The sequence below is a fragment of the Arvicola amphibius genome, chromosome 12, assembly GCF_903992535.2.
Source record: "Arvicola amphibius chromosome 12, mArvAmp1.2, whole genome shotgun sequence".
NCBI classification, from domain to species: Eukaryota; Metazoa; Chordata; class Mammalia; order Rodentia; family Cricetidae; genus Arvicola; species Arvicola amphibius.
In genome coordinates this window covers 84073725-84086240 of record NC_052058.2, presented here as the reverse complement: position 1 = coordinate 84086240, position 12516 = coordinate 84073725, and the positions used below count along the sequence as shown (strand labels likewise).

General features: G+C 46.2%; 1 protein-coding gene across 1 annotated transcript in view; it reads right to left on the bottom strand.

Moving 5' to 3' along the window:
- Igfn1 (immunoglobulin like and fibronectin type III domain containing 1) overlaps nucleotides 1-3783 on the bottom strand; it is a 44023-nt gene extending 40240 nt beyond the window's left edge. Inside the window, 3 exon segments of the mRNA XM_042054029.1 lie at nucleotides 2934-2970; nucleotides 3344-3454; nucleotides 3757-3783. Of these exon segments, the coding sequence (XP_041909963.1) occupies nucleotides 2934-2970; nucleotides 3344-3454; nucleotides 3757-3783 (175 nt within the window).
- Nucleotides 3784-12516: the final 8733 nt, after the last annotated feature.

Sequence of the window (12516 nt, the reverse complement as noted above, 5' to 3'; positions counted from 1 at the left end):
CATCTAACAGACAGGTGGTCCCTGAGGCCCACTCTAAGTTGGGGAATTCCCTAGGCACTTTCCAGAATTAAATGCTGGGAGGTGGGAGACAGGAGCGTTTCAGGAAAAGGAGCCTAAGAAAGGAGCACATTGTGGGGGTCTGAATTAGCTGGGGCAGGCTGGGCTGCTGGGCAGCGGAGCAGCAAGAGGTTCGGAGCTAAATAAGGACTTCCCGCCTTTGACAACTGGCCCTAGCGGTAGTCCTCTGCTCATGAGAGAGGCCCTCCCCACATTTTGTACATGGTCAAGGCCCCGTCTGGAGAGGAGAAGGCTGTCCGCCTGGCTCCACTCCCAATGATCCTGCATCATCAGTTAGCTTGCTCTCCCTACCTTCACCACCTCTCATTCTCAATTCCCTACCAGCAAAATATGGATAAGAATCCCACCTCACGGGGGATGTGCCCCACTTAGGTGATGCCGGCACTCGGGGCGCTTAAAACCACACATACTTATTTACTTATTTATTACTTTGGGAGGTGTGCTTCAGTACTTGCGTGAGGTCAGAGGACAACATGTAAGGAGTTGCTCGTGGGACCGGCAAGCGGTGGCAGTCATGCTGGACTAGAGGTCTGACAGGAAAGTGACTGTGGCTTTGACTCTGAATGGAAAGTCACTGCGGGGTTCTGAGCAGAAAGGTGATGACATGCAACGCAGCACTAAAGGAGCCCTCCCGCTTCTGGACGGAAATCAGACTGCAGGGAAGGAAAGAGATGGAGGTAGGACAGGCCTGTCGCCAACACAACCTAGGAGAAGACGACCGGCATGGGTGCAAGTGGTGAGCAAGCCCAGGGATGGATGTGTACATGTGAGGGCCACAGGCTCTGCTGCCGTGCCAGGCTTCTCAGTCTACAGTTAGGTAGTTGTTGGGAGGGGTTGTCTAACCCACTGATGGAAAGTTCTCTGGAGCAAGGATCAACTGTGCATTTCCTGCACTGAACCTAACTCAGCACCTTCTTGGTGCTCACTTGCCTCCAAAGACTCTTCCCCAGCCTCCCCTTCTGCACAATCGGCCTGACTCCACAGCAAGTGCAGGCCAGTTAGGGTCAGCTGGATGGGGCTGTAGCCACTGGAAACAAAGGGACAGAGAATGAGATAGAGGGAGAGACAGGAGCAGAGGGAAAGGCGAGATGAGAATTGTCTTAGTTAGGTTTCTATTGCTGTAACAAACACCATGAACAAACACACTTGGGAAGAAAAGGGTTTGTTTGGCTTACTCCCCAATCACAGTCCACCCTGAAGAGGAGTAAGGCAAGAACCCAAGGCATGAACCTGGAAGGAAGGACTAAAGCAGAGACCATGGAGGGGTGCTTCTTATTGCCCTGCTCTATATGGCCTGCTCAGCCTGCTTTCTTATACAACCCAGCTTGGGCAGCACTGCCCACAGTGGGCTGGGCCTTCCCACATCAGACACTAATCAAGAAAATGTCATACACGCTTGTCTATGGTCCAATTGGATGCAGGTATTTTCCCACTTGAAATTACCTCTTCCTACATGACCCTGTCTTGTGGTGAGTTGACACAAAACCTGTCAGGACAGTGAGGAAGACATGCTTAGCCAGTGGCCTGAAAAATCATGTGCTAATGACAGGGAGGCGTGATGGGGCAGTAAGTCACAAGGCTGAGGCCCAACAGTGAGAAAGAGCCTGGGCTCTTCTACAGGACAACTCACGGCTGACATGGTACAGATGCTCTGCTGAGAAGAGCCACATGGGTTCACCAGGACAGCGGGGACATACATCAGAAACTTGAAAGCTGTGCAGTTGGGGGCATGTATTCTCCAGAGGCCCTGGGGGTCAAGTTCCACAGCAGCCTTCTGTCTGTAGCCTGGCAGTTCCTGGACAGGGAAGAAACAGATATGTGAGGGTAGTGATACCAGAGCAGGAGGGGCATGGGTGGAGGCAATGGTGAAGGAAGGTGGGGTGGGCAAGACATCGTCAGAGAGGAGAGGGGACAGTGGCTGCGTCTGCAGAAGAAGCAAGAGGGTCACAGAAAAGGGAGGGGGTGGAGCTCGTCCCCCTTCTGAAAGCTATAACATGAATTCTTCTTTCTAAACTAGTGATCCTGCAGACTCAGCCCCCATCACCACTTTAAATCCCCATCCTTGCCAGGGAGTCCCAGGTGCTCAAGGTGTCTCAGATGTGGCCACACCTACAGCTTACATTGTTACCTGTGGCACACCCTCGAGTCCTGATTCTACTTCCTGCCCACAGCAAAAAAAAAAAAAAAATGCCCACACTTTGTTTAATGTATAAGAATATGAATACCAGCACTCGGGAGGCAGAGGCAGGCGGATCTCTGTGAGTTCGAGACCAGCCTGGTCTACAAGAGCTAGTTCCAGGACAGGCTCCAAAGCCACAGAGAAACCCTGTCTCGAAAAACCAAAAAAAAAAAAAAAAAAAAAAGAATATGAATAGACACACACACACACGTGCGCGCGTGCAAACACACACACACACACATCGCTAGGGGCCCAAATATCATCTGAGCACTTTTGAGAAAGAGGCAGGAGGATCAGGACTTCAAGTGCAGCCTTTACTACCACCAAATTTAAGACCAGTCTGGGCTACATGAAATAGTACCAATAATAATAATAATAATAATAATAATAATAATAATAATAATAAACTTTTATAAAAAGAGATTGTAAGTCCTCTCCCAGAGCCTCCTTCTCATCACTCTTCTTCAGTATCTGAGCTAGCGAGAGAAAATCTGGGTGAAGCTGGATTTTACTCCAGCCTAACCTACAAGTCCTACACCATAGTCCTCTGACAGAGACCCCTTCCTACCACTGATGCATGTGTGAGCCCTGAATTTGTATCTCCCTTTCTGCCAGGCATCATTCTCAAAGCTTGCTAAAGGTCCATCTCTGTTAGAAACCTTTGGGTCAGCTCCGCCTGGCTTGGCTCCCTCTCCAGCCCGCCTCCAGGCACCCTAGCGTTATGAGCGCAGACCAAGAAGCAGGCTGCACATCTTGCCACCCACGTGCATTCATCGCAGTCCCTGTGAGAGTCCCGAGGAGAAGATAAGGTCTTCTCTCTGCTGTCCCTCATAGCGCCTCAGCCTGGGTGCCGCACAGCAATTACTCAGCCTAGAGGATGGTACCAGGAGATGGGATTCTTAAGGGCAAAGATCAGTGCGCCCTAAGCATGTCACGTGTTTACCAAATGACAGTGCCGAGGAATAGCAGGTTGTGGGGGGGGGGACAGGGTCGTGAGCATGGACGCCTCAGGACCATGGGTGCTGGAGCTAAGGTCACTGCCCAGCACAGCTGACTCAGAACTTGAGGCAGACCGTCCCTACTGACTGGCTGCAGCAGTTACCATTGACTGGCTACAGATTTAGCACCCCTTACTCTGGCCATGAATGAGCTGTCTGGGTGCTGAGGTGATTGCTCAGCATTTCTGCTAGGGATGACCTGTAAGGAAAGGAGAAAGAAGAATCATCCGGGATTGGGTAGAGGGGCTGAGTGAGGTGGGGGTGTCTTCCATGGGATGGAGTTGTGGAGACTCTGAAGATAAAGAAAACCTGAAAAAAATCAACATCAAGACACTGTCCCAAGAGCCTCTCAAGGAGGGAGAGGTCTGGGGTGGAAAGAGAACGATGCTCTTGTTTGCTATCTATTTTAATACCCCGTAAACATGCTTTGGCTTGCTTTGCTCATAACCAGAATCTGGCTGGGCTGCCAGAATGGTTCATTCTGGTTGTCCGCAAAGATACCTCATAGGTCCTCACATCAAAGGCCATAACTCCTGGCAACAAGCCTGGTGCTGCACAAGGGACAGATTCTGGGCATTTATGGTGGGCCTCAAAAAGAAGGGTAAAAAGAGATCAGAGCTAGTTTCCAAAGGGATGAGAGACGGACTTGGTGAGAGAGGTCCGAGCAGACTGAGGACACGTCTCTCCTTCTTGTCCCCCATTCCCTTTATAAGTGGTCATTAAGCAGAGACGTGATGGGGCACTAAGTCCTCAATGTCACCTCCAACCTATCTCCCTAGTTTTACAATAGTCATCTCTATCCATCCCCTCAGTCTGGGAGCACTAGAAAAATTTAAATGACAGTATCTGGAAAGTTCTTCTTTTCCTGTGGGAGACAATTGTTATATCCTAGGGATGTCACCAGAACTTCTAGACTTCAAACAAGCTTGGCCCGTGTCCCTCCAGTGGCAGGAGGTAAGGCTGAAGGCTTCTTTTAAGTTGCTGAAACACAAAACTTTGAACCCTAACTACAAATGGAGTTACCTGAAGGACGCAGGAAGTTCTAACCCATCCCATTCAGAGAAAACAAGCAGTTCTTTCCCATGCTAAAAGGGAAGCACTTCTGCTTCTCCACACTTCTTAAAGAGGGTGTATGGAACATAATGGGTGCATACATTGCTAAGGTAGCTATGGAGACAGTTGCTCACCCGGCGACACCGGTTTAATAAACATTTTCTGAGCAACTCTCATATGCCATGTGTTGTGCCAATAAGAGCTGGTGTCCTTGTTTTCACTGGGTCTGGGTTCTAATTTACTCTTCTGGAGAGTATTCAGAGGAGACAGTGATCCCAAGGGAGAGTAGCAATGGCAATGGTGGACGACTAGGAAGATAAGTTGGGAGCAGATACAGTGACCCCAGTCAAGACTTCAGTGGTGTAAGAGGTCCTTCTGTATTTGTGTTGCTTTCATTGGTTAATCAATAAAGAAACTGCTTGGTCTGAGAGGGCAGAACTTAGATAGGTGGAGAAGACAGAACTGTATTCTGGGAGGAAGAGAGCAGCAGATGGAGCCGAGCCGCCATGAAGCTGCCAGGTCAGACGTGCTGAATCTTTCCCGGTAAGACACAACCTCGTGGTGACATACAGATTATTAGAAATGGGTTGAATCAAGATGTGAGAGTTAGCCAGTAAGAGGCTAGAGCTAATGGGCCAAGCAGTGATTTAATTAATACAATTTCTGTGTGGTTATTTCGGGTATAAGCTAGCCGGGCGGCGGGACGCAGCCTGCTGCTCCTCCTACTACACTTGAGAAAGGAAGCAATCTGGGAAAGCTTCCTGGAGGAGCTGGAAGGCAAAGACGAAAGAGACAGGATGTAGATTCTTCAGAGTAGAAGAGAGAAGGCGTCCCAAAGGAATCGAAGTAAGTCCAGCACATCTGACATGATTCCTCAAGGCTCCTCTCCAGCAAGGATGTCCTAAATGTTGCTTAGCATCAGGCCCCAGACACTGAGCCCCTCTGCAGCCACACATAGCCTAGTGAGGCTTTACTTTGGACTTTCTTTCTGAGTGTACCAGAAAAATGGGTAGTGAGGCCGTGAGCTCCAGCAGGGAACATAAGGTGTTTGCCAACTGTCTGAGCAGGTCAGGGGTGAACATGGTGGCCTCAGCACCTACAGAAATCCTTACTCAAGACAGCATCCTAGCCATCAGTTTCTGTCCACTCATGGTCTCCGGTGTGTAGGAGAGGCAGTGTCCTCCGTTGGTACAGGTCCAGGGTACATGTTATCCAGCTAGCATCATACGTGGAAATTGCTGGCATGCCACTTCTGCTGCTAGAGTGTCCACAACAGTTTCCCTCCCTAACTCCCTTCTCTCAGGGACCAGCAAACTATGGCTCATAGACCAGCCACGCCATTTTCACATTATCTATGACTGCCTTCTTGTGTAATGTGCATTCTATTCCTAAATTGTTGTTTGATCTCCCAGAGAGGCTGGTTTTGGAAGCAGGAATGCCCTCCTCCCCCCACTTCAGACCCAAGTCTGGGGATGGCCCTCAGACTGTGACGGGGAGGGAAGAGAACAGCAAAACAGTCCGAGAGTAAAAGCATTAAGCTCTTGGAGAGCAGCTGGAATGTAAACCATTTCCAGGAGAGGTTTCTATTGTTTATCCCATGTCATAAAAGTGCCTGCAGGCAGGAGAGAAGCTGGTGCAGCCTGGTAACATTCATCCATGGACAGAAAGCTCAACCAGGAACTCCAGCTGACTGCCTCAACTTCCCCGTTGGCTTCTGCTGGATTACACAAGTGTTGCATTTGGTGATACTGTCTCTATCTGTTGCTATTTGTTTTTTGCTTTGGAAGCCTCATCCCAGGGAGTACTGCACTGCCTGGGAACTCCAGCCAGCTGCCGTAGAGGGATTTCCCTTGTTGATTTCAGCCGGATGTTTTGAGTGTTTGATTTGATGAAGTTTTGCTATCATCTATCTATCTATCTGTCTGTCTGTCTGTCTGTCTGTCTGTCTGTCTGTCTGTCTATCTATCTATCTATCTATCTATCTACCTATCCATCCATATATCTAATCCATCCATCTATTATTTATTCTTTTACTTTGGTTTGCTATATACTTACTAAACTTACTCATTGAAAACTAGAAGTATGGCTATCATAGCTCATTCTCTGACTATACAGAACATTCTGTTACAATTTCAAAACCCAGTGTGCTCTGCATACAATATTCACTTCATGGGAGAAGTCTGCAGAACTCTGGGCACACTTTAAATCCTTGTATGCACCCCAATAAATCCTGAAGACCTGCCTCAGAAACTCCATCCTACTAAATTTCCTGGCCTCATAAACTGTCAACTCTGAAATACATGGACCAAAAGCATGAGGAGCCTTCTGTGGAGATTTATGTTGTGTACACATGCATGTGCCAGGGGTTGGTGTTAGGAGTTCTCTTCGTTGGCATACACGTTATTATTTGAAACAGGAGCTCACACTGAACCTGGAGCCCACTGATTTAGCTAGACTAGCTGACCAGCAAGTCCCAGCGATCCTCCTGCCTTCCCCTTCTCCATCACTGGGATTATAAGTGTGAGTCAATACACTTGGCTCCTGGGGATCAAATTCACATGATGAAAACGGTGTAGTAAGCACCTTACGGCCTTGCCATATCCCCTTTACAGAGGAGAGCTGTCATCCGGGCATGCAAGAGGGCATTCTGAAGAGCAGCATGAACTGGGCCTAACTCCCAGGCTCTCTGTGAGCTGAGACTGGATGATGCAAGGGTAAATTCAAAGGTCTGGTGAAAGATTCTGAACATGTCACAGCTAGGCAAGAGGAGTCAGGTGACGGCAAGAAGGGCTGGGGCTATAGGGAGGCCAGCAAGGGGACTCCACATTCTGTGACCTGTGAAGCAGAGAGGCCCTGTCAAGTAATGCTTTTGCCTTTTCTGATAGCTTCCTTATCAGCATTCCTAATCCTAGAGGATTGGGGCACGTCTCTCCTGGGACAAGAGCCAGATTCAGTCAGGAAGCATGGGCCAGATGTTAGATGGAGCAGAAAGAGAGAGAAGTGGAATTTGTGGAGGTGGAATCCTCCAAGGAGAGGGTGTGTACAGGTGATCAATTGCAAGGGCCTTTCTACAGGAGGGCTGCACACATCTAGAGGAGAAAGTTCCAGGCCCATTGTCTCTAGGTGCTCAGAGAACAGACTCTGGAGCCTGGGTTGGAAACCCAGCTCTGACACATACTTGCTCTAACTTTTGCCAAATAATTTTTTCTCTTTTTCTCTTTTCTTTCTTTCTTTCTTTCTTTCTTTCTTTCTTTCTTTCTTTCTTTCTTTCTTTCTTTCTGTTTATCAAGACAGAGTTTCTTGGTATAACCATCATGGCTGTCCTGGAACTCACTTTGTCAACCAGGATGGCCTCAAGTTCACAGACATCCACCTGCCTCTGTCTGCCAAATGCTGGGATGAAAGGCATGAGTCACCACCGCCCAGTTTGCCAACTAATTTACCTTCTTGGCATATCTCTTTCTATATTTGTGATGGTTAATATTGCTTATGAACTTGACCAGGGGTAGGATTGCCAAGGAGGCCATCTTCTTGGCGTGCCTGTGAGCGATGATCCTGATTGGGCTAGCTGAGGTGGGAAGACATACTCTAAAAGTGGGCAGCGCTATTCCTTGGCTTGTGTCTTGGACTGCATAAAAAGGGGGATGCTGGCTGAGAGTCATTGCTCTCTCCCTACTGACTACAGGTACAATGTGACCATCTGAGTCACCCCGCTGTCACAACTTCCATGATGGGAAATCCTTGAAGTTTGAACCTTAAACTGTTTTTGTTATTTTATCACAACAAAGGGAAAAGTCACTACTATAGCACATATAAAGTGGGGTATAAAAGCGTTTATCTCATGGGGTTTGGGGGATTCTAAATGGGTGATTGTTTTTATAATCCATAAAGGAGTGACTGGCAGCTGGTAAATTCCACACAGTGACTACTGAACACATCCAAGTTAGTCCTTGCTCCTGACTTAAACTCGCTTGCTCTTTTATAGGGTCAAGAGTAAAGAAATGCTCAGTGACAGAATGCTTGTCTAGTGTGGGAAGGGGCCTGGGTTCAAGCCCCAGCACCACACAAACAGAAAACAAAGACAACCAATTAGCAAAAGCAATGCTATTCCCCTGACTTCCAGCAAGTGGTAGACTCTGATAAATCAGTGTTTGGAAAAGAGTCCAAGCTGATTGTGGACGGTAGAACACCCTGAGCCCGCCAGTCTTCTCCTGCCATCTCCTTAACACTGGGCTATTATATGCTCTTCTTACTGTGAGAAAATACCGACCAAAGCAACGTAAGCAAGGAAATGTTTGTTTTTGTCTCATAGTATGAGGGTCTAGTCTGTCATGGCAGGAAATCATGGCAGCTGAGCTAGACACAGCTGGTCAAATTACATCTGCATTCAGAAAGCAGAGTGATAAACACGGATACTTAGCTTGCTTCCTCCTTAGGCTATAGTCAAGGATCCAAGTCTATGAGATGTATCACTCACATCAAGGGTGGCTCTTCAAGCCTAATGTAGACCTTCTCACAGCTATGCCCAGTGATGATTCTAGATGCTATCAAGTTAGTAATCAATATTAACCACAAGTCCACTCCTTGTCAACTTGATATCAAAACATCACCCACCTCTTGTCTCCACAGGCTCATGGCCGTCTCCTCATGCAAAGTATATTCAGTCCAACTCATAAACACACACAGTCCTTTTGTGAGATTTATTTTTAAATGTGCTTGTGTATGTCGATGGGATGTATGCCATTTGTGTGCAGGTGCCTGCAGAGGCCAGAAGAGGGCGTTGGATCTCCCAGAGCTAGAGTTACAGGTTGTCACGGGCTACCCAACATGGGTGCTGGGATCCAAACTTGGATCCTCTGGAAGAGCAGCAAGTGCTCCTACCAGCTGCGCTATCTCTCCAGCCCTTTCTGTCCCCGTTGCCTCTAACAAGTTCTAATATTGTTCAAATGTGTAAGTCAAGAGTCTTTTTTAAGACTCAGGCAATCTCTTAACTGTGATCCTTTATAATATCAAAAACAAGTTACACACTTCAAATATATAATGGCACACAGTAAAATTCTCATTCTGAAAGGAATTACAAGAAAATTACAAGAAATATCAGAATAAAGAAAAAAAAACAATTCAGTAAGGCAAACATGAAATTCCACCTATTATCCAGGGCTCCCGATAGAATAATCATCTAGATTACAAAAGGCCAGGCATAGTGGACTGATGTAGGAGTGTTTCTATCTGCTCTTTCATTGGTTAATTAATAAAGAAACTGCTTGGCCTGATAGGTTAGAACATAGGTGGGTGGAGTAGACAGAACAGAATGCTGGGAAGGGAAGTGAGTCAGATGCAATGAAGCTCCAACCCAAGATGGATGTAGGCTAGAATCTTCCCGGTAAGCCACCCCTCATGGTGCTATACACATTACTAAATATGGGTTAATCAAAATGTGAGAGTTAGCCAGTAAGAGGCTGAAGCTAATGGGCCAAGCAGTGTTTAAAAGGATACAATTTGTGTGTTGTTATTTCGGGGCATAAGCTAGCCAGGCAGCCGGGAGCCAGGCGGGAATGCAGCCCGCAGCTCATCACTATAGTGGACACACCTTTAATTCCAGCACTCAGGAGGCAGAGGCAGATGGAGCTCTGTAAGTTCAAGACCAGCCTAGTCTACATAGTAAGTTCCAGGCCAGCCAGGGCTACAAAGTGAGACCTCGGATAGCCCTACCCTTGCAACTCTCTGCCCACACACACATATCCTATTTCTTCGGCCAGCTGCACTTCATGTCTACAGCTTTCTTTAGCAGATATCCCAGGGTTCTTTCATCTCCAACATCCTGGCATCTCCATTCTAACTTAAGCTACATCTTCCTAGCCCCATACAATGTCTCCTCAGGGCCTTCTTGCATGGAACCTTGGCAAAAAAAAAAAAAAAAAAAAAAAAAAAAAAAAAAAAAAAAAAAAAAAAAAAACCACCCACAACTCCCTTGCTCTTCTATTCATCATGACTATAAACCTAGTACCACATGGACGTGCCTAAGCTCAAGACTCAGCCTGACCCCTTGGATCTTAGTAGCATTGGCCTCTGTGTTCCTTTCATACTGACTGTGGGAAAAAGATTCCCCGGCGTGGCTGTTTTGGGGTCAGTAATGCCTTCAGTAGTCTTCAGTTTAGGCTCTGTCCTTTCAAATAACTTTGGCTTTCAGAAGGAGTCTTCAACACATGGGGTTCTGTCTTTTGAAGAGCTTTCCTGATGTCTCAAAGCAGCTCGGAAAGGGTCTCAAGAATGGTGCTAGTCTCCTTAACAAGTATAGCTTCTACCTCAGCGTCAGCCATCTCTGCAATGTCAGATTCCACCCTCTCCCCTCCAAAGGGCACATGCTTCATATCTGCCTGCTGTTCCTACTGCTTTCTCACCGCAGACCTGTGTAAGCACAGTGAGGGATAAGAGTTCCTCTGCCCAACGCACTAGCTGATTACTTTAAAGCTCTGCCTCAGTCAAAGTCTCAGGACACAGGCAGAATGTACCCAGATTCTTTACCACACAAATGGCCTGTGACTCAGTTCTTAACAATCCCATTCCCTTCTGAAACCCCATGTTCACACTGTCAACATTTCTTCCAACACTGTGGCTTTCTAAACTACCGTCAGAAAGGCCTGTTAAGTTCAGCTTATGGCATTCTAGGGCTTTTCGAGCTCCAAGTTCCAAACTTTTTCACATTCTTCCCATTAACCAGTTCGAGCCTGGTCAGATTTATTCCAGCAACAACCTCACTCCTGTTAGTAGCTACTTTTCTTGTTGCTGGAGCAGAGCATCTGACTAATTTAGAAGAAACCAAAGGGGGGGGGGCTTACTTTGGCTCACAGTTTGAGGGTGTGCATCCGTCATGGCATCAGGGATGACACACGAAGTTACATTGTATCTGCAGCCGGGAAGCAGAAAAGCTGAAGGCTAGTGATCAGCTTGCCTTCTCCCAGACTCAGGGCCACAGAATGGTGCTACCCACGGTTACTATGGGTTTCTCCACCTCAATCAGTTTAGAGAATCCCTCTCAGACATGTTGAAGGTTTGTTTCCTGTGATTCCAGATCCTGTCAAGATCAATGTTAGCCATCATAACTACCTAAGAGTCTTTGGGGTATTAGAAACCTAGTCCACCTGAGTCCTGGTCTGGACTCTAACAGATCCAAGAGGGGTCTGGGATCTACAGTGGCAGGTGTTATGAATGTGTAAGACTTAGAGAAGTATAGATACCAACAGAGGTCACTGAACCAGAAGCATGCTTAAGGAAGAAATAAAGGAAGAAATTAAAGACTTCCTAAAATTCAATGAAAATGACCACACAACATACCAAAATTTATGGGACACAATGAAAGCAGTGTTAAGAGGAAAGTTCATAGCACTAAACGCCTACATAAAGAAGCTGGAAAAATCCCACACTAGTGAGTTAACAGAACACCTGAAAACTCTAGAACAAACAGGAGCAAACTCACCCAGGAGGACTAGACAGCAGAAAATAATCAAATTGAAAGGTGAAATCAACATAATAGAAACAACAACAACAACACCAAAAAATACAAAGAATCAATAAAACAAAGAGTTGGTTCTTTGAGGAAAATCAACAAAATAGACAAACCTTTTACAAACAACCAAAAAGTAGAGAGAGAATATCCAAATTATCAAAATCAGAAATGAAAGGGGGACATAACAACAAACACAGAGGAAATCCAAAGAATCATCAGGGAATACTTCAAAAACCTGTACTCCACAAAATTAGAAAATGTAAAGGAAATGGACAATTTTCTGGATAAATATCACTTACCAAAATTAAATCAAGACCAGATAAGAAAATTAAATAGACCTATAACTGCTAAAGAAATAGAAACAATCATCAATAGTCTCCTAACCAAAGAAAAAAACAAAAACAAAAACCCAGGATCATATGGTTTCAGGACAAAATTCTACAATATTTTCAAAGAAGAACTAATACCAATACTCCTCACATTGTTCCATACAATAGAAACAGAAAGAACATTGCCAAACTCTTTTTACAAGGCTATGATTACCCTGATAACCAATCCACACAAAGACATTACTAAGAAGGAGAATTACAGACCAATCTCACTCATGAACACTGATGCAAAAATACTAAATAAAATACTGGCAAACCGAATCCAAGAACACATCAGAAAAATCATACACCATGACCAAGTAGGCCTCATCT